This window comes from Xiphias gladius, chromosome 3 (genome assembly GCF_016859285.1).
Source record: "Xiphias gladius isolate SHS-SW01 ecotype Sanya breed wild chromosome 3, ASM1685928v1, whole genome shotgun sequence".
NCBI classification, from domain to species: domain Eukaryota; kingdom Metazoa; phylum Chordata; class Actinopteri; order Istiophoriformes; family Xiphiidae; genus Xiphias; species Xiphias gladius.
In genome coordinates this window covers 4,206,576-4,231,584 of record NC_053402.1, presented here as the reverse complement: position 1 = coordinate 4,231,584, position 25,009 = coordinate 4,206,576, and the positions used below count along the sequence as shown (strand labels likewise).

At 38.4% G+C, this 25,009-nt stretch overlaps 1 protein-coding gene across 1 annotated transcript; it reads left to right on the top strand.

The window, feature by feature from the left end:
• Window positions 1-320: 320 nt before the first annotated feature.
• On the top strand, window positions 321-24,677 carry gspt1l (G1 to S phase transition 1, like). The gene is made up of 14 exons (XM_040119173.1): window positions 321-769; window positions 1,921-1,965; window positions 8,907-9,155; window positions 10,829-10,862; window positions 10,981-11,058; window positions 12,714-12,894; window positions 13,964-14,118; window positions 15,401-15,541; window positions 15,663-15,756; window positions 16,437-16,517; window positions 17,202-17,375; window positions 19,458-19,547; window positions 21,086-21,254; window positions 23,535-24,677. Exons 1-14 carry the CDS (start codon window positions 604-606, stop codon window positions 23,585-23,587), a joined length of 1,710 nt encoding a protein of 569 aa, XP_039975107.1. The 5' UTR covers window positions 321-603; the 3' UTR covers window positions 23,588-24,677.
• Window positions 24,678-25,009: the final 332 nt, after the last annotated feature.

Genomic DNA, 25,009 nt, shown 5'->3' with positions numbered 1-25,009 from the left:
AATTAACAAATGCTCATGAGGAATTTTACAAATCCCAGAATATGTAGGAGATTCAATATGATGCTTAAAATGTTGTACCTAAGTATAATGAGCTTTCAAAACAAAAAATTAGTACAAATTATATTAGTGATTTAAGTTGTATTACAAAGTATATAAAAGTAGTTCTCCATTTGCTTCAACAAAACCTGAATCGAATCTGCGGTTCCTGAAAAGGTCAGAAACTTCTGACGTAAACAGTTTGCCACTAGTTTTTAGGAAATGTAGTTTTCTTGCCCAAAAAACTCTTTCAAAGCAAATATTTTTTCGCTTTTGAGTAAGACTTCATATCCCAGAGGTCACCGCGTTAGCTAGTCGAGTGACGGGACGCATTAGCTCACGCGGACTGTCTCTGGGAGTGCTGAGTCGAATATCCTCTCTGGCGTCCCTGCCAATAGAAGCCGGCGGCTTCGTTTCACCTGAGTCGGAGACAAAACGTTACACTTCGAGTTGGGACGCTCTCGGAGACTCGAAGGGGTGACCTAACATCGGATTTTGGGCGGACACTTACGTAGACCAAAAACTGCGTAGCTCAAATCTCATAGTAGTGAAAATCCAAGACCCACGATGGACCCAAGAGACACTGCCCCTGATTCCTGGGAACAAGAGGACGATGTAGAGGCCACAATCGACGGACAACTTGAACAAGCATTCACGACCCTAAATGTGAACGCCGCCGAATTTGTTCCGGCTTTTGCCATGAAAGCACACTCAGAAAATCTCGATTCCGCTGGTAGGTTATAATACACGTTGGGCAGCTACATTAGCTAGCAATGAGCTAGCTCCTAACAGGAGCCTGGGCTGGGTAGTTGCTAGCTCACTAGCCACTATACAGACACGCGTTCCTTGAAGCGCGATAAACTAGCTAGCTGCTGTGACGGTTGGTGTAGCAGTAATTTACATAGTGTGCCTGATGCTGAGTAACTTTAATTACAACCTGCATATCCTGTTAATGTAATTTAGGGATTCAGCTGTAGAGTGGTGTTAAATAGCTTGTTGAGCTTTGTCATAACTGTCTAAAAATCACCGACCCCACCGGCATTAGCTTGCTAAAACCAGCCGGTGGTAGCCAGCTAGCATCTTCGTTAGTGGTGCGGTTTCTCAACTGAGCACCGTGCTCCTGTGTGGCTCATTGTTTAGGTAATGAGTTCGGACCAAGTACCGTTAACTGCTTATTTTAAACGGTTAATGGAACCAAGAAGGAGGTTACTGCAAACATCCCTTTTATCATTTTCTAACACCCCAACTTCACCTGATGATTAAAGTTAAGCTCGTCTTCGGAACGAAGTTAGTGGGTACTTGAGTGTTTGGTGTGACGTGGATCTTCTGACGCACTGCTGGTCAAGAGTGGAGCGAAATGTGTCACTGAAAAACGCGGACAAGAGACCTAGACGAGGTTGAATGCAGTAATAACACGGCAGTCACCATAGGAAGCCATTATCATTTTACATCAGCCTATCCTATATCCACTGTACTCTAATAAATTGTTTGACAGTCACTGTGCTGTTCATATTGAGCATGTCAGTGGTTTTTTCAAAACCTTCTACTGTTGTTCCCATAAACACTACCTATAGACAGTATTACCAATTGAACTTCGTACTCCAGATTATAGAGGTGCTTGAAATGAAAAACTGTTGGAAAGTTCTACATAGGTAACAGGCTCTCATGTCTTCCTCTGGTTTTGACTTAAGGTGGCCTCTAAAGTCATGGTGAAATCTTTTTATGGAACATAAAGAAAATACAAATTTTCAATTTTTTACAGTCAGTTTAGAAATTCCTCAATTTCCACACTGTTAATTCAACAGGATTCAGACTGCAGCTAGTGGAAAAGGTCAGACCTGCAAATGAACTTCAACATTAACTCAACCATTGCTTCTTTTTCAGTTGCTGTTGAAAAAATATCCACCATGGAAGTGTCAGAAACCACTGGTATGTATGGAGTCTGTGTTTACGCTGGGTTCACTCTGTGCCATGTGTCACATACATGCTGTTACTGCTCGTCTCATTGTCCTGACTTGTGTGGGCTTACTTTGAAAAGATAGGATTAACAGAGCCTAAAGTGACTCTTACACCATGAGTTACTGAGATCCAATTAAAGAAGTTCAGTTTGCCTGAAAACTCAATTCCCCCCTCTATGTAATCTTGTAGCAGTGTTGGCTTTATGCATCTACATCTGCCACAGGCTGCCTTTATGCAAATTAGAAATTGAGTTCAGTGTGTGACCACAAACTAACTGCAAAGTGAGTTTTGTTACAGATTAGCATCAGTTTGTCTTCTATTTTGTCTCAGGTTGTGTGGCTCTTGCTCTGTCACATTCACTGAGACTGTTTCATTATCACTTTAAACAGACATGATCTTATTTCAGTGGGAGATAACGCTACAAAATGTACAGGGATATTTTAGAGAGGCTTGCAATGAACCCAACATTCAGTTGAGTTGTAAACCAATGAAATGTGATTATTATGAGCTATGTTTGAGCTTCTTGCAATAAGATATCTTGTGTGCAGTAGTATATATTATATGTATTAGTTAAAATAGTAACATATTAAACATTGATAACATTACATGAAAATTTACCATCACACAACTATATATACAGCAGCTCTGCTAGCATTGTTATTTGGTCATTAAATTCTGCAGTCATTCAAATAAAATAACAATGACAAATGGCTGTAGTATTTGTTTTACACTTGTTATGTAGAAACAAGATCACAGTAGAAAAGGAAGCACAGAAATGTGGTTCAATGTTAACAGCTGATGACCACAGCAGTTGAGGCGTGGCCACCCATGTCTAGGTAGTGAAGCTTGTTGACTGTGCACACATCACGCACGTTTCTGTATTAGATATTGTAAATTGATAGTTCGAAGGAAAATATAGTCATGTCACTACTTGAAGGTAATAAAAAATTTCTTAAATCTCTTGTTGAAATCTGCACACAGTATATAATGCAAAGGTTCTCTACAAACCTTATGTAGCAGCCTGTAAAACGTTACAGCCACCTGCTCTAGTAATACCTTGGACTTTTTCAAATATATTAATTTAGGGTTGCAACAGAGTACCGGTTTCATGGTATACCATGGTATGAAAATTGATTGTTATCATACCATCTACATTGGTCATTACCGATATTGGGGGGGGGGGATACAACTGAATGGAGAATCTCACCTGTGCGTATGCATATCCTGTACTCATCGACTGCTTGTTAGACTTGGCAACTGGCACCACACACACACACAAACATACATGCAGAAGTCAAAATGGCAGAGAGAAGTGAGACTGATATCACGGATCTTCTTCCCTCACAAAAGAAATTAAAATCAGCAGCGTGGGATTACTTTGGGTAACCCAAAAAACGAAGGTGGGGTTGTCCTTGGTTGTCCTATCCACTTTGCAAAAATGTGGATGCAAAGTGGCTGCCAAAGGAGGAAACACATCAAACATGTTTGCCTATCTTCAAGAACACCATCCCTCAATGCAGATCAAAGTATGTGCCCCGTTTTATAACTTTAATCCCTAACAAAAAAAAGTTTGAACGTTCACACGTTGGATCATAAAATGCACTATTGACATCATTTTCCATTTCCCGGCTACATCTGCATTGTCTGTCATTTCAGTAACCTCTGACTTGTAAAAAGACACACACTGAACCCAATCTAATTCCATAAAGAAACGCACAAATAAACTTTTCCGGCACTTGCGACGGCATTTCTAACTATTTTCAGAATTTTTCCAAACCATACAAACAATTGATTTAATGTAGAAAATAATAAACACATTAATCCATAATGAAGAAAACTGCAAAATCATTGCAATTCGATACAAAATAGTTGAAAAAAGCGCCACCTCAACCAACTACAACAGTAAAATCCTACTTTTATATTATTGCATGAATAATAATAAGTATTAAGTACATTTTCAGGATAATACTTACATGCTTTTACTTAACATTTTCAATACAGGACTTTTACTTGTAACGGAGTACTTTAACAGTGTGGTTTTAGTACTTTTACTTCAGTAAAGGGTGTGAATACTACGTCCACCAATAGTGCTAAGATGCAAACTAACATGCTTTAGCCAAACAAATCCTTCTGTTTTCATTCCTTTAACTGTAACTAATAATAATAGTTGTGAAATACTGTGAAACTGATTTTCTGACAGTTATCTTACCGTTGCAACCCTATACTCACTCAAGAAAATGTTTTTTAAAGTGATAAAATCTTCCTTCATAGTGAATTTTTGAGGTTTTTTAAAAGCCTTTGAACTAATATGTTTTTGATAAAGTAAGGAGACCTCTTGTTGATGCAATTATATCACTATATAAATGCAATGTAATTTTCAGGGAGTGGTTTCCAACCTGGAGATTAGAACCTGTCAAGGGGTCACGATAAATGTGAGGGAGGTGTGAGAATTAACACAATAGGAGATGGGGGGGGTCTACTATATAAAGTTAGGTAGATAAGTATTTGGACAGTGAGAGAATTTTCATAATTTTGCCTCTGTACTCCACAGTGATGGATGTGAAACAAAGCCATCCAGATGTGATTGAAGTGTAGACTTTCAGTTTAAATTCAAGGGGTTTAACAAAAATAGCTCATTTACTGTTTAGGAATTACAGCCATTTTTATAAATAGTCCCTTTATTTTTAAAGGCTCAAAAGTAACTGGACAATTAACTGACAATTAGTTTCATAGCAAGGTGTGGCCTGTTCCCTCGTTATTTCATGACAAATTCAGCAGATAAAATGCCTGGAGTTTATTCCAAGTGTTGAGTTTGCATTTTGGTAGCTTTTCATGGCAACTCTCAGTATGCAGTACAAAGAGGTGTTGACACAGATGATGGAGGCCATCAGTAGGCTGAAAAAAACAATCGTATCAGACAGATAGCAGAAATTTTTGGAGTGGCCAAATCAACAAGTTGGTACACTCGTAGGAATGCACTGGCAAGCTCAGCAACACCAAAATACCTGGAAGACCACAGGAGACAGAGTGGATGATTGCAGAATTCTATCCTTGGTGAAGAAAAACCTTTCACAACATCTAGCCAGGTCATGGGCGCTTTTGAGGAGGTAGGCATATCATTGTCAAAGTCTCCAGTCTACAATTCATGAATTTAAATACAGAGAGTTTACCAGAAGGTGCAGCCACTGGTAACACTCAAGAACAGAAAAACCAGATTAGACTTTGCCAGAAAACATCTAATGAAACCTGCCCAGTTCTGGGACAAGATTCTTTGCACAGATGAAACCAAGATTAACTTGTACGAGAATGATGGGAAGAGAAGACTGTTGAGAGAAAGGAATGGTTCATGACCCAAGCATACCATATCATTTGTCAAACATGGTGGAGGCAGTGTTATGGCATTGGCATGCATGGCTGCAAAGGGAACTGGTGTTTATTGATGATGTGACTGCTTATCAAAGTAGCAGGATGAATTCATAGTCCTAGACTGTAAAAGGATTTTCATCCAAGTATTAAAGTATTAAAATAATTCTTATAATTATGTTGGTTTGTCCAATTACTTTTAAGCCTCGGAAAATGAGGGACATATAAAATGTATAACAATGGCTGTAATTCCTAAACGGTAAAAAATGCAATATTTTTGTCAGATCCCTTGAATTAAAGCTGTAAGTCTGCACTTCAATCACATCTTGATAACTTTGTTTCAAATCCATTGTGGTGATGTAAGGAGGCAAAATTACGAAAAATATATTTTCCTGACTTTTCCTTAATATTTGCCTTTTTAAGAAATATTGTAAGGTTATACGTCTTTAGTGAAACAACCTGAAAGGAAACATACAAACTTCGACTGTTCAGAGAAATATCAACTTGTGGTGAAGGATCACAAGTAGAAATTGCATCCATCCTTTAAGGTCACAAACCAAAAAGTTGGGAACAACTGTTTAGGTCAGTCCCAACAGTGTATGTGTGCACGTCTGTGGGCTTGTTTTACTATATTTGTGGGATTCAAAAACCAGGATCCCAGTAACCTTTTTGGGGTCTGACAGCTTTGTCGGGACCAAAATGCTGGACCCCACAAGTTTAAATGTCTCCTTTAGGGTTAAGACTTTGTTTAAAGGTTCAGGTTAGAATTAGGTTTATGTTAGGGTAAAAGTTAGAGTTAGGCATTCGGTTTTGATCACTATGGTAAGGGTCTAGGGAATGCATTATGTCACTGATGGGTCCCCATGATTATATTAAAATGTGTGAGCGAGCGAACAGGTCATGGCCCAAAGCCTCATCTGTCATACATTGTGCTGGTTCTGTTATGACTCCGGCAGGTATGGCTGCCAGTGGCACACTGGTTTTTATTGATGATTTCACTGCTGATGGAAGCAACAGGATGAATGTAGAGGTATACAGGAGCATTCTGTGTGCTCAGATTCAGTCAAATGCATCAGAGCTCATTTGGATGACATTTCATCATTTAACAGGACAATGATCCTAATCCTGCAGCAAAAGCCTGTTTTAAGATGTGACCACATCAGGTCTTATTTCAAAACAGTGCAGTCATCTGAAGTGAACTGTAACTTTCCTCCTTTTCTGTAGTCTTTGATAGTCAATTTCCAACCAAACTGAAAACATGCAGAAAAGCAAACTATTATACTATAAACAGTGGCTATGTTCAGATGGACTGCTTGCTGCAATAATGATTTTAAAAAAAAAAAAAAAAAAAAAAAAAAAAAAAAGCCCAGTCAGAGCTAGTTCTTATGTTACCAAATCATTAAAATTTGTAATGGACTGTAAATGCTGTTTATGAAGACTTCGTGCTTACATTCACCTAATCGAGTCAAGGATGCCCCTGTGGGAAGGCGCAGTATTCTTTTGTACTGTCTGTAATTTAGAAAGCGCTGTGTACCATGTTCCCATGTGTGTGGTAACCAGGATTTAATAGGGAATATTTTTTGGACTTTCTTAGGTAAACACAAGGCAGGCGTATATTTTGATCAAAAAGAAAACAAATAGTATTTGTCAAAAGGTTCCCCGTCATGTATAGCTAGATTTACTGGTCTTGTGTCTGCATATGGAAATAACTGACTTATTTTTTCCAATCAGATTAAATGGATTTGTAAGGATGGTTGTGTTAGGTTACACTTTGAACCTGAATCTGCTCTCTGCAGTACTGCTGAACTGTGTAGGAGGCTTTATGTCAGAGCACTTTCATTGTTACCTATTTTGTCTCCTTGTTTGGTGCTAAGTGTTCATGTTGTTGCATTGCACTTCATGAGAGAATTTAGGATCCCTAACCCATCAGACACTGTCGCAGCACTGTGGCGGCTTTACCTGTGATTTCCTGCTGAAATGTACAGACAGGTGTCAAATTATAGGAAAAACCAACATAAGGTGTATTGGTAAGGTGTTGGGCCACCACGAGCCTCCAGATGCGCATTGGCATTGATTCTGGAAGTCTCTGGAACTCTACAGGAGGGATGAAGACCATTGTTCCAAAAGATATTCCCTCATTTGGTGTTTTGATGATGGTGGTGGAGAGCTCTCTAACATTTCGGTCCAAAATCTCCCATAGGTGTTAAATGGAGTTTAGAACTGGTGACTTTGAAGGCCATAGCATATGATTCACATCATTTACACACTCATCAAACCTTTCAGTGACCCCTCGTGCCCTATGGATGGGGGCATTGTCATCCTGGAAGAGACCATTCCCATCAGGATAGAAATGTTTCATCACAGGATAAAGGTGATCACTCAGAACAACTTTGTATTGATTTGCAGTGACCCTTCCCTCTAAGGGGACAAGTGGACCCAAACCATGCCAGCAAAATGCCCTCCACAGCATAACAAAGCCACCAAATCCCCCCACAGTAGGTGTTAAGCATTAGAGCATGTAATGTTCTCTTGGTGTACGCCACACATGCACTCGGCCACTTGTCAGGAATATGATGAAGGATGACTCATCTGACCATATCACTTTTTTCTACATCTCTGTAGACCAGTGTCTGTAGTTTTTGCACCAATGAACTCTCAAATGTGCATTAATCTGTGCAATGTGGGGATTATGCACTGCAATACTACTATAATATCCCTCTCTATGTAATTGTCGTCGGACTGTTATTGCTGACACAGTCTGATCACGTCCTGCATTGACATTCTCAGTTACCTGAGGAAGAGTTACTCTTCTGTTTGTCATTACATATTGCACTAAAACACGAGAATCACAGTCATCAAATATGCACTGTCGGTCACAGTTTCTGACCCTATTTACCAACGTCTTTTCCATAGATCTAAATGCAGATGTCGCTTTAGTCACTGTTCATTGAAACACTAGCCATCTAGCCAACAATTAACCCCTTTTTTCAAAGTCACTTAGATCTTTTCCTCTTGCCATCTGTATACGAAACCAGAATCAGCTGCACATCACTTTTATACATGCCACAGAGCATGATTGAATGCTAATTGCTTAATTGTACCATGCAGTGCACCTATGTGAAAGCATCTGCGTTCATTATGTCTCTGCACTCATTTATTCAGGTTTTTCTTTTAATTTGACACCCATCTGTATATTTCTGGGGTACTGTTTTTAAAATCATGGCATGCTATGGTGAATATCACTGTTAGGTAACGATGCAATGACTATGTGAAGGTTTACTGTATGTCAAGCTGTTTTGAGAAAAAATTAACACGACAGGGCAGCAGAAGAGGGGGGGCACATTGTGTGGATCATTGCTATTCACCTGTGATTTAGGCTTAGATTAATATTATTTAATAGATTAATATTGATGAGCTAACTTTTTTGGTAAATTTATAAAGTGAAAATAATGAACTCTGTGCATATTTCACCCAGTTCGGTTGTTTTAAGTAGTTTGTCAAAATTAGAGAAAGGTAGTGAAAAATGTACGCCATGTTTGTGACTGCAGCTCCGGTGGAGAACGGCGACACAGAGATGACAACAGAGGAGCCATGGGACCAGAAAGAGGCTGAGCCAAATGAGGAGGAGCCAGGGGGCGGGTCTTGTGGGGACCGGGGGCCAGCAGTGGCAGCAACGACCGAGGAGGCTCCGGAGATGATGGAGGAGGAAGAGGAAATGCCAGTGCCCAAGGTTCCACTTACACAGCCAGACGCCCCCAGAAAGGAACACATCAATGTTGTATTCATCGGACACGTAGGTCAGTGCAAACACCTGTCTATTGCAGTTCAGTTAGTTGATGATACTATTTACAGGAGGGATTTTAAATAAATAAGTATGTTGCTCTGAGTCTAATTTTACTTGTTAGCATTGCTGTTAAGTAAACTCGACCACAAACACCAATTTAATTTCCTGTAAAAATGAGTTTGACCTAAACTTTTAAAAAATAAGCCTCATGATATTCTGTATACCTATTGCCAACAAATCCTACAAAAAGTTCACAGCCAGCAATGTGTTAGTCTGTCTCTCAATACTTCATGACTTCCAAACTCTTTGGCTTTCATTTCCCGCAACATTAGTTCCTACTGAAGAGATAAAGCTTTAAAAAAAAAAAACAATCACAAACATGTAGTTCCATTTTGAAAGAAGGCTCACCAATTTCCTAAAACAGCTGGACACTCAAACAGGAGGAAATAGTGCATTTGTTGAGGACTATTTTCAGCAGTGAATTTATCTACATCTGGTGCTCTAGTATTTCCAGCAGCAGGAGTGTCTCTGGGATTGAGTCAAAATAAACTACAGTGTGTGTGTTAATGGTAATGAAGCAACATGTCACCCGGTGCAACAGTGTGTCTATGGACCCAAAAAATTCCTGTTAGTGGATCAGATAACAACTGGATTAAAACATGTAGAGAGTGAAAATGACTCTCTCATTCAGGCTGTTTTTAGTATCATTGATGTTTTGAATAATTGTGTACCATTCATGTTTTATTGTTACAAATTAGGGACTGGCTCGGCTGATATTTTCAGCTAAAGATATAATGTAGGCAATATAGACATTAAACTTAAAAAACTTAGTCATATCAGTATCTACCTTAAAAAAACAGTACCAGTAAGGTTATAGTACAGCTATTTTGTGGCTTCTCTGAATGTTCACACATGCAAGTCATAGCAAAGAACAGATGGGTGGTAAAACGATGTACTAATGTTTCAGTCAGAGTCAAATCTTCCAGCTGCCTTGTTAATGTTCAATGTCCATTGTTGTTTGTTTACTCAGCTGTCCAATGTGCAGACACTGTGTCTATCACCAGCTGACAGATTATACTTCACCTTCACACTGTCTCATCAGCGCTGTTACTTGCTAACAAGTTTGATGTGCACTCATTGACATTGTGGTCTGTTATCACTCAACATAGACTATATTCAGGTGTTAGCATTGGAACCAACTGTTACAGCAAATGATACGGTCTAATGCGGTAAATAGTTGTCTGATTCATAATAAAATGCCATGTGTGTCAACCTTTGAGCAGCAGGTTTGACTGTAGTCAGTCTGCTGCATCTTGTCCTATCATGTATATATGATAGTACAGCCAAATACTGTGTTTCAGTTCAACAGCTGAAATGTGACAGTTTAAACAAGAAAAAACTGAGAGCAGTGATGAGGAAACAACCTGGAAACTTCAAATCTCTAATTGAATTGGAGAAGTAAAGGGAGCAAGAGAGAAATATCAGATAGAGACTGTGATAAAGCCTCAGTATGCTTTTATATCTCTATTGTTTATGATTAGTAGTTTTTTTCCATTTTGGCTAACTCATCAGAAAGTTCAGAAACCTCCTGCTTTTTTGACTAGCAGGAGACTCAGACAAAAGTTTAACATGAGTATTGTCAAAGTTTTGGCTAATCTAAGGCCAGTCTGTGTGCTCCTTCTCCAGATGCTGGCAAGTCCACCATTGGTGGACAAATCATGTGAGTCTCTCTTTCTTGGTTCTCTCTAATTTTCTTCATAATGAGTGAGATTATATTCACCATCAGGCCTTTGACCTGTTGAAATGCATATCTTAGTTGTTCCCTTCCTTTCCAACAGGTATCTAACTGGGATGGTAGACAAGAGAACGTTAGAAAAGTACGAGAGAGAAGCCAAGGAAAAGAACCGAGAAACCTGGTGAGTGGACACACTACTGTGTCTGAACATGGAAAAATGCCCTATGCTGATTGAATAAAAATTTAAGCACATTGTAACCCCAGTTAGGTCCATAAATATTTGGACAGTGAAGCCATTTTTGTAATTTTGCTCCTGTACACCATCACAATGGATTCAAAACAACGCTATCAAGATGTGATTGAAGTGTAGACTTTCAGCTTTAATTCAAGGGATTAAACAAAAATATTGCATTAACCATTTAGTATTTAGAGCCATTTTTATACATAGTCCCTAATTTTCAGAGGGTCAAAGGTAATTGGACAAACCAATAAAATTATTATTATAAGGATTGAAAATCCTTTGCGGTCAATGACTGCCTGAAGTCTGGAACCCATGGACATCACCAAATGCAGAATATCTCCCTTGAGATGCTTTGCTAGGCATTTACTGCAGCTGCTTGTTTGTGGGTCTCTCTGACCTCAGTTTTGTCTTAGTAAGTGAAAGCATTCTCAGTTGGGTTGAGGTCAGCTGACTGACTTGGCCATTGAAGAGTATTCAATTTCTTTGCATTGAGAAGCTCTTGGGTTGTTTTCGCAGTATGTTTTGGGTCATTATCCATTTGTACTGTGAAGCACCCTCCTATCTGTTTTGCAGCATTTGGCTGAATCTGAGCAGATAGTATAGCCATATACGCTTTAGAATTCATCCTGCTACTTCTGTCAGCAGTCACATCATCAATAAACACCAGTGACCCAGTTCCATTGGCACCCATACATGCCATGCTATAACACTGACTCCACAATGTTTGACAGATGATGTGGTATGCTTGGATCATGAACCATTCCTTTCCTTCTCATTACTCTTCTCTTCCCATCATTGTGGTCCAAGTTAATCTTAGTTTCAGAATTCTGCAATCATCCACCTGAGTTGTCTTCTGTGGTCTTCCAGGTATTTTGATGTCGTTGACCTCACCAGTGCATTCCTTCTTTTTATGAATGTACCAACTTGTTGATTTGGCAACTCCTAATGTTTCTGCTATCTTTCTGATAGGATTGTTTTGTTTTTTCCAGCTTAATGATGGCCTCCATCATTTGCATCAACACTTCTTTGGACTGCATACTGAGAGTTCCTATGAAAAGCTACGAAATGCAAATTGCAGACTTGGAATAAACTTCAGACATTTTATCTGCTGAATTTGTCATGAAATAACCAGGGAACAGGCCACACCTGGCCATGGAACTGGTTGTCAGTCAATTGTTCAATTACTTTTGAGCCTCTGAAAATGGGGGACTATTTATAAAAATGGCTGTAATTCCTAAACGGTTAATGTAATGTTTTTGTTAAAACCCTTGAATTAAAGCTGGAATTCTACACTTCAGTCACATCTTAAGGGACTCATTTCAAATCCATTGCGGTGGTGCACAGAGGCAAAATTAAGAAAATTATCTCACTGTCCAAATACTTATGCATCTAACTATGTTAAGAAAAGTGCTACTTAAATAAAGCTATTATTATTATTATAAATGTGTGATGGCCTAACGCTATATGCCAATATTAAGTCCTTACCTTACATATCAGATATATTGGTACTGATGTATATATCAACCTTTAGACACTGTCTCTGATTGCCCATTAATGACCAAAGCAACAATAGAATACCACTTTTACTGTCTCAGGTATCTATCTTGGGCTTTGGACACCAACCAAGAGGAGCGGGACAAAGGCAAGACGGTGGAGGTGGGCCGAGCATACTTTGAGACAGACAAAAAGCACTTTACCATCCTAGACGCTCCGGGTCACAAAAGCTTTGTGCCCAACATGATTGGAGGTGCATCACAAGCAGACTTGGCTGTTCTGGTGAGTCCAGGAAATAACCAGTGTTGGCAAACTATTGAGTTAGGGTGGAACATCAGTTAAAAACTTAACCAGTAGCCCTTGTCTATCCAGTAGCCCTAAAAACTTAAAGGGTTTATGAATTTAAATCAGCTTGAGGTCCCTTAGAGCAACCCTGTTTAAACAGAGTTTAGTAGAAGCAGACCAAAAAATCGACCAGACCATATGATTTTATTGCAAATGTATTGGAAGTTGCATTACAGGAAGGCTAAGTAGGTCTCAAGTAACTTATAAACAGTGTCTCCATTACATGGTTTGTCCACTACTGTAACATGTCCTGCTCAGTTTGGAGCTACGTTCAATTAATCAATTAATTCATTAATGTGTATGTGTGTGTGTGTGTGTGTGTGTGTGTGTGTGTGTGTGTGTGTGTGTGTGTGTGTGTGTGTGTGTGTATATGCGTGTGTGTGTATATGTGTGTGTGTGTGTGTGTGTGTGTGTGTGTGTGTATATGTGTGTGTGTGTGTGTGTGTGTGTGTGTGTGTGTGTGTGTGTGTGTGTGTATATGCGTGTGTGTGTGTGTGTGTATATGCGTGTGTGTGTGTGTGTGTGTGTGTGTGTATATATGTGTATGTATATGTATTTATATCACACACACACACAAATCTAAGAGATGTATGAAGATTTGTTTGTTACAAAAATACTATTGGCCAATATGTCATTATAATTATATATATATTTTTTCCCAAATATCAATATTGGTCTCAAAATACTGCTATTGTATCATTTGAGATATAGGGTGATCAAAATGTAGCTAGTGTACTTTAATGGTTACTGTGATCAGAAAGGATGAAAAGCATTTTTTGTCTCTGTTGATTTACATTAATATTAAAATACATGAACACAAACAAGTTTATTAATGTTAGCTATAACAACTTTAGAGGTTAAGGGATATTGTTTCTTATTATTCAGATATGATCTTTTTTGAGAAATATTGGCTAGCTACAGCAAGGAATTGCCTCTTTAAACATCTTATGTTATAGTACGCCTTGTAGATAAAAACCACTGATTGACTGAATGTGCTGTTCCTCAGGTGATTTCTGCCAGGAAAGGTGAGTTTGAAACTGGTTTTGAGAAGGGTGGACAGACACGGGAGCATGCCATGTTGGCCAAAACAGCTGGCGTCAAGCACCTGATAGTTCTGGTGAATAAAATGGACGATCCTACAGTCAGCTGGAGCCTTGAGCGGTGAGTAGATGGATAATAACGATCCAACAGTTGGAGTACTGATAGTACTCCAGAACGGGCGTGAACAGTTCCCTTGCTGAACTCCTCTGTTTCTCCTCCAATTAATGGAGTCATATCCACAGTTTTCGAGAGTAACCTATCTACTGTCAGCTCTATGCAAAATTTGATTTCCTAACATCATGTATATTAGAAGCCCGGTTTCCATAAACAGGAAAGGGTATTACAGGAGCTTAAGAACCCAAAGCTATATTTTATGGCCAATGTAGACACACAACTCTGTTTCTGATTGGCTTTTTATGTGTGCATATGTGCCTAATGAGCTCTTGTGACATGGAAAGCATTGCTGTGACAGCAGCGGAGCAGGATGAAATGAAAGATCCTTACATGTAGCAGTACATCCTTCTTATAACAATAAATCCAAGTCCGAAAAGTCTAAACCAGTCATTATCCACACCTGAATATTTGACTGTTTTTAATATTCAGGCACATTTGTACTGTAGGAAAAAACTGAGGGTCTCCCCACAGTCTGTCTTACGCATAGACTGTCAGTCCACATGGATACACACACAATAAATCAGGAAACAGCATTTTATTAGCTTATATCACTGGATACTAGAGTGCATGTAAATATGTTCTCATTTCCTGTGTAGCCTGGTTTCTTGTGTAGGTGAACACAGTGTTGGGTGTTAATATAGGCCAATTTTTATACTAGGATCAACATAAATTGCAGTTTTTCAGTTCATATGGCAAGCCAAAGTGAAAGTCAGGTAAAAATATAAACTGCTACACCCCTACGTGGGGCAGCAAGACCTAAAATGTATATTTTTGGTCCACTTTGAATACTGGAAGAATTTAAGGGTATAAAATAGTTAGTCGGTTAATTTAAAGGGACAGCGTCCTTGGATCAACAAAAAAAAACAGTGAACAGCATTGAAGTTTGTTAAGAAGGGTAGCTGTCCTCTGGTGTCCATGGCCAGATTAAATGCACCCTCAAGATCAAATACTGGTAGCAAACTGTTTCATGCTGTTATTAAAGTCACTTTTTTTATGCAAAAGTAACACTTCTTTCACTTTCTTCAAAAATAAGGCTTTCTCAAAAGGCCATAGCAAATTACCAAACACCCCCCATATGTCTCTTGAATACTAACTGGTTACATGCATTTCATCTACTTCTTTTATTACTGGATGCATAAAAGTCTGTCTGAATGTCAGTACAGTGTTGCAATGATTTGAGCTCCTCCTTTCAAGATTTTGACATCCCTCCTGTTGTCTGAACCCTCAGGTATGAAGAGTGTAAGGAAAAATTGGTGCCATTTTTGAAGAAGGTTGGCTTCAACCCAAAGAAAGACATTCACTTCATGCCGTGCTCCGGGCTGACAGGAGCCAACCTGAAGGAGCCCACTGAGATGTGCTCCTGGTATACGTAAGTCTTTCAACTTCTTTTGGCAGCTCTCTGTTGTCAGCATGAGAACTGTATAGACAGAAATGATTTCTCTTGTTTATCCATCCATACTAACTGCTGTCCATATGTGATGTCATTGCAGAGGTTTACCATTTATTCCACACTTGGACAGTTTGCCAAATTTCAACAGATCAAGTGATGGCCCTGTCAGATTGCCCATTGTAGACAAATACAAGGTACGAATTTGTTTTTGGTTTTTTTGTTGTTGTTTTTTAAACCTCTCTTTAGGTTCAGTATTGTCTAAATGTAAGTCTGCATTAAAAAGGGGTAGAGCTATAGAAATGGATAACTGTAGCCTCTAAAACACTGGTTAGAAGGATTTTGAATGCTTGGTAATCCCTGACGTGGGCTGAATGCAACCAGGCGTGTCAGTCATTGCTGGAATCTGCAGAGAAGTATATATTACTGTTATCAGTACACAGGTTTAGCTTCTAAAATTAGTATGTTTACTGCCCTGTTTGATAATATAAACTCCCTGAGTTTTGGCTCACTACTTATGCTTTGATACTGCGGAACTGTGTTAAGAGTTGAGGGAGTATGTGTTTATTGTAAATGAGTATGCCGTTACCCTACACGTTCACATAATATATCTATATTTTGTAAAAAATCTTTAAATCAGTCTTCTCTACAACAGCTTAGTTTATGTGCCATTGCCCTTAGTCATATCTTACCATGTTGCACTTGTGAGACTCAGCCATGAAGCTAAATCATTTTATTTGCAATGGAAACTCAGCTGATTTCCCTGGTGGCTGAACTGTACAGGAAACACAACAGATTTCCACTCTTAGGTCTATACAAACGTGGGTCCTCTCTCACCCACTCTGTAACACTCTTTGTTAATATGTTTCATCATCAGGACATGGGAACAGTGGTTCTGGGCAAACTAGAGTCGGGCTCCATCAGTAAAGCACAGCAGTTGGTCATGATGCCAAACAGGGTAAGATATCACACAAGCTTTTTCTTGCATCGGCTGGGACCAAGACAGAAAAGAGATGAGAGAGCAAAAACTTAATTGAAACTTAAATATATATTAACCTCAGAATCAAAATGCCTCACACTGGCAGATATTTTATTTAAAACATATATATGTATATGTGTATATGTATGTATATGTATATGTGGCAAAACTTTATCTATTAATATATATAAATAAATAAAACGGTTATTATTACATTATTTGTGTGTGTACAGATATATTGGGTTATACTGATCAATACCAAGATACATATTTTAAAAATATATAACAAAGTAAATTGAATTACTGACAACCATATTCAGTTTTAGTAACAAGTCCAACACATAATTTGTCACTTTTTTTTTTTTTTTTTTTTTTAACCACACAAGCAAACCAAAAGTCTTGTCTTTTTTTTTTTTTCTGGTGGAGTCTCCACACATGTTGAGTTTCAGAAACACAGGATCAGTTGTCACTGTTGTCTGCCCTAGTATGGATAATGCTTACAGTGTTTTTAACTGATTGATTAATTGTAATTCATCTACTGCTCTGTCTTTTTTTTCTGTTTTACAGCATCAAGCACTTTTCAGCTACAGGTCTTATTCATTGCCTCTGCATCTCGCCTTGTCTTATCCTGTGTTTTTACACCTGTTGTCTCTCCTCATGCAGCATGTGGTGGAGGTGTTGAGTCTCTTGTCAGATGATGTGGAGACGGATGATGCTGGGCCAGGTGAAAACCTCAAGCTGCGGTTGAAGGGCATTGAGGAGGAGGAGATTCTGCCGGGTTTTATATTGTGTAATGCTGAGAACCTCTGCCACTCAGGGCGCACCTTCGATGCCCAGGTCAGTCCACACAGCAGCGCTATACTGCCTGAACTAAACTTGGCAATGTTTATGTTACAGCAGTTATTAGTCAATTGATAGATTAGTTGGACAGAAAATTAATCTGCAACAATTTTGATAATCAATTAATCTGTAACGTAATTTTTCATGCAAAAATGCTGGACATTCTCTCATTCTAGCTTCTCAAATCGAAGGATCTGATAAATTTATGATAAATGAAACAAGCTCTTCTAAGACATCACCTTGAGCTGTTCGAAATTGTTATAGGCATTTTCACAATGTTTTGATAGTTTATGAAGAAACGATTAACAGAGAAAGTAAGTGACAGTTTAATCATTAATTTAAGAAATTTTTGTTGCAGCCCTAGTTTATATGCACCATATTTCCCAGTGATGTTATATTTTATTGTGACATACCAAAGCAAAGGAGTAACCAACACCTCATACAGCTGTTCCAGGGCCAGGGTGGATCTCCACGATTCAAATTCACAGCTCATATACACATTAAGAGCACATAATTAAAGTATACATACTTTGGTGCATATCATGTGGTGGTGGTGGTAGTAGTAGTAAAGATATTAAGAATAATAATAGATTTATTATATCTTGTGTTGGTTAAGATTTTATTGAATTTTGTAAATGATGATCAAATGCTTACAATGGTAATGCTATAAAACCCACTAAAAATCACTATAAAACCCTTAAAGATCCCTTCCTGACATGTTTTAAAATATATAAAAATACTCTTCTATGAACAATAGTTTTCGTCTAACAGGTCAATTGCCACATAACATTTATCAAGACACAGTTAAATGTGCCAAAGGTGGGTGTGCATTCCTATGGAAGCTTGGCATTCATTCTGCATTGATGTTTGGACCTATCACTAGGCCCCACAGTGCTATCAGGCTGTGCCTGTGTTTAGCCCTGACCCAAAGTATCTTTAAACTGACATACCGTAACTTATAAGATGCTTTTAACTCCCACTCCCACCCAGGCAAAGAGAATATACTCAAAAGCTTAACCCAACCTTATATTTTATCTACTCAGTCCAAGTTGTCACAGCTCCACTGGCTTGTCATGCAGTTTCATCTGAATGCGATGGCTTGCTCAGTAGGTCAGCTGTCATCCATTCTTGTCTAGCTCCACTAGTCTTACTGGCATTTACTAGTTATACCAGAAAATTAGCACTCTGACCAAGTTCACCTTTTTAAAGCATTCTTGCATCCTATCCTCAACTTCCTCTGAGTGCCTGCCCCACTCAGTTGTCCAACCACCATCACTGTGTAATTGGTTCCACTTATCTCACCAGTATCTGCTACTTAGCTACCCCTCTCAAAGAAAACCCCTTTCTTGACCTGTCTTATCAGATAAAGGTATCAGTATGAATTTGTGTGAGAGTGCAAGCAAGCCTAAGGGACCATCAGGTGGGCACCCTCTCAATAACTGGTGTTTGGTTGAGTTGGGCTTAAAACACCCAGAAGGTTCAACACAACTCTCTTTAACAGGTTATATTTACATTTGTTCACCCACAATATCATTAGCTACCAGCCTGCTAACCGACTACAACCAGCTAACTCCATGTCAAGCTAGTCAGCATGTTGCTCAACCCACCAAGAATTACATCTGCTCCTTCTCCTTGGTTGAAAAATCTGGAATGTATGAAATACAAAAATATTCATTTTAAAAAGTTTCAACAGTTCAGTAACTGGACACAGATGTCTTTTGCCTTAACTGAAAAGTCCATTCTATGTATGTCTGGCTTCCAAACTAGCTATGATGATCAACAAGTTTTGCTCATAGGTACATATGTTGAACTAAGATTTAAGATGAGCACAGAGAAACTGTCATTCCGCACAGAGAAGCTCAAACATCCAAGTGAAGTAACAATAAGGAAAGTCACATTTTTGGGAGTTCATCCTGCCCATATTACCTCGGTGTGGATATCTTTGAGCAAACTGCACCAGTGTAGCTCCTCAGTGGTCAACAGGGCAGTCAGTGAAGTGGCTGGCGTAGTTGAAGTGCTCATTAAAGTGACAAAACATTTTTGGATGTGCCCCATAATAACTAACTCTTTTCTCCTCAGATCGTCATCATTGAACATAAATCCATCATCTGTCCAGGTTACAACGCAGTCCTTCACATTCACACCTGCATTGAAGAAGTGCAAATTACGGTAAGACCTAAGGCTAACTTAACTGTTACTCTTAACTGTAACTTGTAAGTTATTTTAATTCTTTTTTTCATTTTGTGAAAATACATATGCAATTATTGTCGGTTGAAAGAAGTTCAACTTCCCTGGAAAAAACACCCTATGTTAAGCAGTTTTTTTGACAGCTGACATATCACAAGAGGAGCAGTGAGACCTGTCATGTCCCATAGCAACATCAAATTTGAAAAATAGTGTTGGAGAAAGATATTATGTTCAAATCAGAGCAGAGTAAAATACTGTATAGGACATGACATCACCAATATTCATTTGTAGAGTAAAACTTAACAGGTCCTGAGAGTTTCTGGTTGTTGTTTGTGTTTATTTAATTTGATAGCAAAACTAGCATGTTAGCTAATATAACATTTTTTAAGTTAACAAGGTTAGCAATTTCTTTAGTTGTAAAATAGGCTTCATTAGTAATATCTTCTTTCTATCTGCTGTCACTATTGTTAACATCCACAAGAATTACTCCCTGGCAAAAAAAGTTTATACTTATACATGTATTCTTTGTTGTATTCTTTGTTGAGGATTTCCTTATCAATGGCTCGAAACTTGCTTTTCCGAGTCAATGGTTGTAAGTACAATCCTGAGTTGAGGATACAAAAAATTACTCAGTTAGCTGTTTGATTAGCTTAGTGATGAATATCTGTCATACAGCATATACACAAACGTTTGTCCAAACACTGATTGTTGATAGGCAGGTCATTCTTGTTGGCAGCTTACCTTTCCGTTTGAGATTAAGCCACGCATAGAACTCTCAGCATCGTTTTTACATTCATTCTGATATGTCGTTTAAAAGCCTTTTTACATTCATTTGGCTTAAGGTGCTCCACAAAAACTAAGCCCTTGTATGGAAAACCCTAATTTCCTCATTTGGCAAACATTTAATCCAAAGTGACTTACAAGTGAGGGGCAACACTAAAGCTTCAGTACAGTGGGAGACTTTGAAGTAAGTACTAGATCTGTTCAATAAGACAAAGTGCAAGGAGATCAAGTAAAGAAGTGCACTGAAAGTGCATAGTAAAAACTATTCAGGCATGTTAGGGTGTTAGAGGTGGACAGGGGAGTCTTCAAGAGATTCTAAACTGATTCCATATTGTACCTGTTAAACATCAACATGCTCTGATAACATTTGGTAGCTTGTTCCACCATCAGGTACAAGAACGATCTGGACTGTGATTAGTTTGTGTGCAGGGATGGCAATGCCAGACAACATTCCTTGGAGGAACGCAGTGGCCAAGAAGGAGCATAAGCCTGTATGATTGAGTTGAAGTAGATGGGTGCAGACCCACATGTCTCCCTGAAGGCAAGCATTAGTGACTTGAATTTGATTCAGGTGGCCATGGGTAGCCAGTGGAGGTCAATGACCAGTGGAGTGACGTGCCCTTTTAGGCTGATCAAAAACCAGACACGCCACCAAATTTTGGACCATCTGTAATTCAAAATGAATCCATGATACCTCTGTTTTTGCTGATATTCCATTTCTCTTTGCTCCCATGCAGGCCTTAATCTGTCTGGTAGACAAGAAGACAGGAGAGAAGAGTAAGACACGACCACGATTCGTGAAACAGGACCAGGTCTGCATTGCCCGTCTGCGCACAGCAGGAACCATTTGCCTCGAGACCTTTAAAGAATTTCCTCAGATGGGACGGTTTACCCTACGGGACGAAGGTACCGGCACCTTGGGGGGGGGTAGTAAACTTTGATTTCCAACAAGAGCGCTACAGACTGCTCCTGGTTGAACAGTATTGTCACCTGGCTGGCTGGAAATCTAGTACATTTGATATTAGATGTTTATAGGCTACATAATTTTGTCTTCATAGCTTCTCTCTCCTAGCAAACACAGATTACCGCTGAATTTCAGTGACAGGCTTTGCTGCTGTTGCTACAGGGTATCTGCAGGTCTTAAAGTCTAAAAAAAAAAAAAAAAAAAAGCACTGTATTTAATTTCCCCAGAAAAGGCTAATTGTTTTAGCTCTACTGCTAACTATAATAATAATAAGTACATTCTTTATACACTTGTCATTATTGGAAAATAGTTTGTGTGTGATTAATATCAGTCTCTATAATTGAACCTACATTCTGTGTTAATTATGAGATTCTTTAAAAATGCCACAATAAAGCGCCTCCATCAAATAACAAAATAGTACATATTTTCAAAGGAAATTTCTGCGCCCAATATGCCAGATATTCAAAGTGTAGAAAATCATGTATAGTGTAAATATACTATAAATACAATATAAAAAATATATAAAAATTACAATGTTATAAAAAGGTTTTTCTAAGTTTAAAAAGTAGCATGGATTGTAGTTGGCTATATGAGCCGCCTTGAATCACGACAGTCCTGTAAACTGTGAGGTGAATAATTACAGTCTGTGGACCTGCCGCAGTTTACAGAACTGGTGATACTAGATGGTTCACTGGCTCTGAGAGATCTGAGAAACTGAAAAAAAAACTAAACACTGCACACTGATCACAGCTCAGTTTGTGTTAGTTTAAGAGATATGCAGATATTATCTCTGGTTTTGACAAGTGAGGCCGTGGAAGTCAAGTGAACAGTGTGTGGATTCAACTTTATTCAGTCTGTGCCTGCTGGGGAGCAAACACCAGCTAACAGCTGTCTGCAGATATCAGGCTGATGTCTTGTCAGCACTAACAGTGGAGGTGAATTAGTGAGAAGACTTTCAGTTTGTGTCCTGTCTGTACTCTGAGTGATCTTTAAAGTGGATATCTGTACTCAGTTGAAGCATCTGAGAGTCCATGTGCAGATGTATGGGACCGAATTTATTTTTTAAAATATACAGAATGATTACACCCTTGTAAGTGGCGCAGGTTTTTACTATTTTTTCCAACTGTTTTACGCATGTAGGCATAAAAAATACAGCCATAATGTTTCTTTCATTTTTCATTTACCAAGTACAATAAATCCTTAGTTCAGTTTTATGTTAGGGAAATGTGTTTACAGTTAAACCAATAATGTGACAATATTTATCATATTCTAGGAAACAACAGTGCTGCTCACTTGGTGAATGTTGGAAAAATGACCTATCAAATAAAATCCTGTCTGCATCTATACACAGCAATACATTATGGCCTCTGTGTTAAACATGGAGATGGGTTTTGATCGCACGTTGCAGTTTGGATCCAGTTCCCAGTTTGCAAAATACTCAGATCTGTTGAGCTCAGATGCTAACAAGTCTCTTTCTCGCTTACCTTTTTATCTCTCCTCACTGTTTATTAGCAAAGAGCAGTGTACAAAACATTCAGAAAGCAGCTACTTATTTTTATACCAACTTTTGGTGTTGCAAAAAAGGCAGACATCAGTGGCAACAGTGTAGATTAGCTGTAGCTAATTAATGTTAAGTAAAGTTTGTGTGTTCTCTGGTTAATTTGCTGTCTGCAGCTGGTGTCTGTATTCAGACAAATATTGTTTGGCATGAAAAGATACATCACTCTGTAACACCACTACGTGTTTTTGTAGTTCAACAGCGTGGTAACTCTTCCGTAGACAAATGTTCAGCTGATCCCAACACATCAATACGAGTCATATATCAACAATTTAAATAGCTGTAAATAAGGAGCTTCAGTATTTGGAGTCAGTGGCTAGTGAAGTACTGGAGCCTACATTGTTAATTTGATGTGCCAGAAACATTTAATGAACACATTTTGCTGCTAATCTCATTTTAAGGTTGGAGCTACAGGTTATGAACATGAATAAGGCTGTCACTAAAAACTGTAGCTTCTGCATTCTCAGCCCAAAAAAAGCTGTTTAGACATCTTTTAGTTGGAGTTATTTTAGCCTTTATTTACTTTTAATTCAGAAATTTTGAATTTATTTAGAAATTTCCAAATGGAGTCAAAGATTTGGAATTAATAATTGGTGTCAGTACTGAACTTAAATTCAGTAAAAGACAGAAATGTGATTGATTGGTTTTTGTTTGTGTTTGTCAGGTAAGACCATTGCCATTGGTAAGGTATTGAAGCTGGTTGCTGAGCGGGACTGAAAAGGATGGAGCAGGTTAATTGTCCTGGTTAGAATGAATGGGCAGATCTTGGTCATAACCTGCCCACACTGTCAGCGGCGACGGCACCTCCCAGTCACGCCCCCCTTCTGGTGCCGAAGATCAGCTTCAGAAAAAAAAACTCATGTGAAAAAGAAAACCTGTTTTTAAGCAAATGACAAACCAAGATGAAGTCCACACGAGTCAGCTTTCTCATATTGAGAGCTCAGCTATGCCATGTCTGGGTTAGCCCACCTTCCACCCCTCCCCACCTTCCTACGCTGATCTACTCATCAATTACATGATATTTTTCTTCTAGGTTTTTATTTTATTTTTATTTTTTTTCATAAATGACAATGACAAATGGCAGAAGTTATATCTGTAAACAGATGTGGACCAGGATTTTGCTTGGAATATAAAAATTTTCAGAAGTAAATTGCAAAAGAAATTGTTTTGGAGAACTTAACCAGTTGAAACCAAATGTTTATCTTGGGTGTACATGTCTCCCTTTGCTTTTACCCAGTTTTTGGTTTCTTGTGGCGTTCTGGCAGTGTGCTTGAGCGTGTTCAAATGTTATTAAAGCAAACAACTATGACAATAAAAAGTAAATTGGGAAAACAAAGTGTGTTCATTTTCAGAGCACAATCCAGTGGCTGGCCTTATATTTCACAGTTCATTTTAAAGTTGGTCACTTAACATCTTTGGTGTTAAAGAAGGTTTTCACAAAGCACTAGTTGATTATATGAAACTTCTGACAAATGGTCACTTTTAAATTAAGTTTTCAGTTTAAAAATAGTCTGGGCACATTTTGGTGAACAATTTTATTCTTGAAAAACTGTCTTGAAAACAAAAATTACAATATTTTAAAAATACAATTCTTCGCACTATTTCCACAACCTTAGAACAAGTCTCAGACTGATTCTGTAAATTGGCCTGATCTATATTATGAGCAGATAGCAACTTATCACAGTCAGTATATATGTCAGCTGATAAACAACACCTGCCAGTACAGAAATGCCAAAGATTTGTTTGGGATAATTTACAATGTCACCATTACATCAGGGAGCACTTCAGAGTTTTTTTACATTCTGTGTTACATTCACTCCATATCTTGCTCAAAATTCTTAAATAACAATGTTTATGCAAATAAAAATATTTTAAACATTCAGTACCAAGCTCATGTCCAGTATTGGTTTGGCTCTACTTACGGCGTGTGCTGTTACTTTAGTATTAGGCTGGCCAACAGTCAAGATAAAATGAGACTTTGGAATAAGTGAGTCTACTGAAACTGGCAGCCAGCAGTCTCAGAAGCTTGCTGCCACGAGATGAATTTGATTTAATTATGTTTCTTTAAGATTCACTCATTTAGGCGTGATTAATTCCATAATAAAGAAAAAATTCACCAGTAGGCGGTGTCTAATCCCA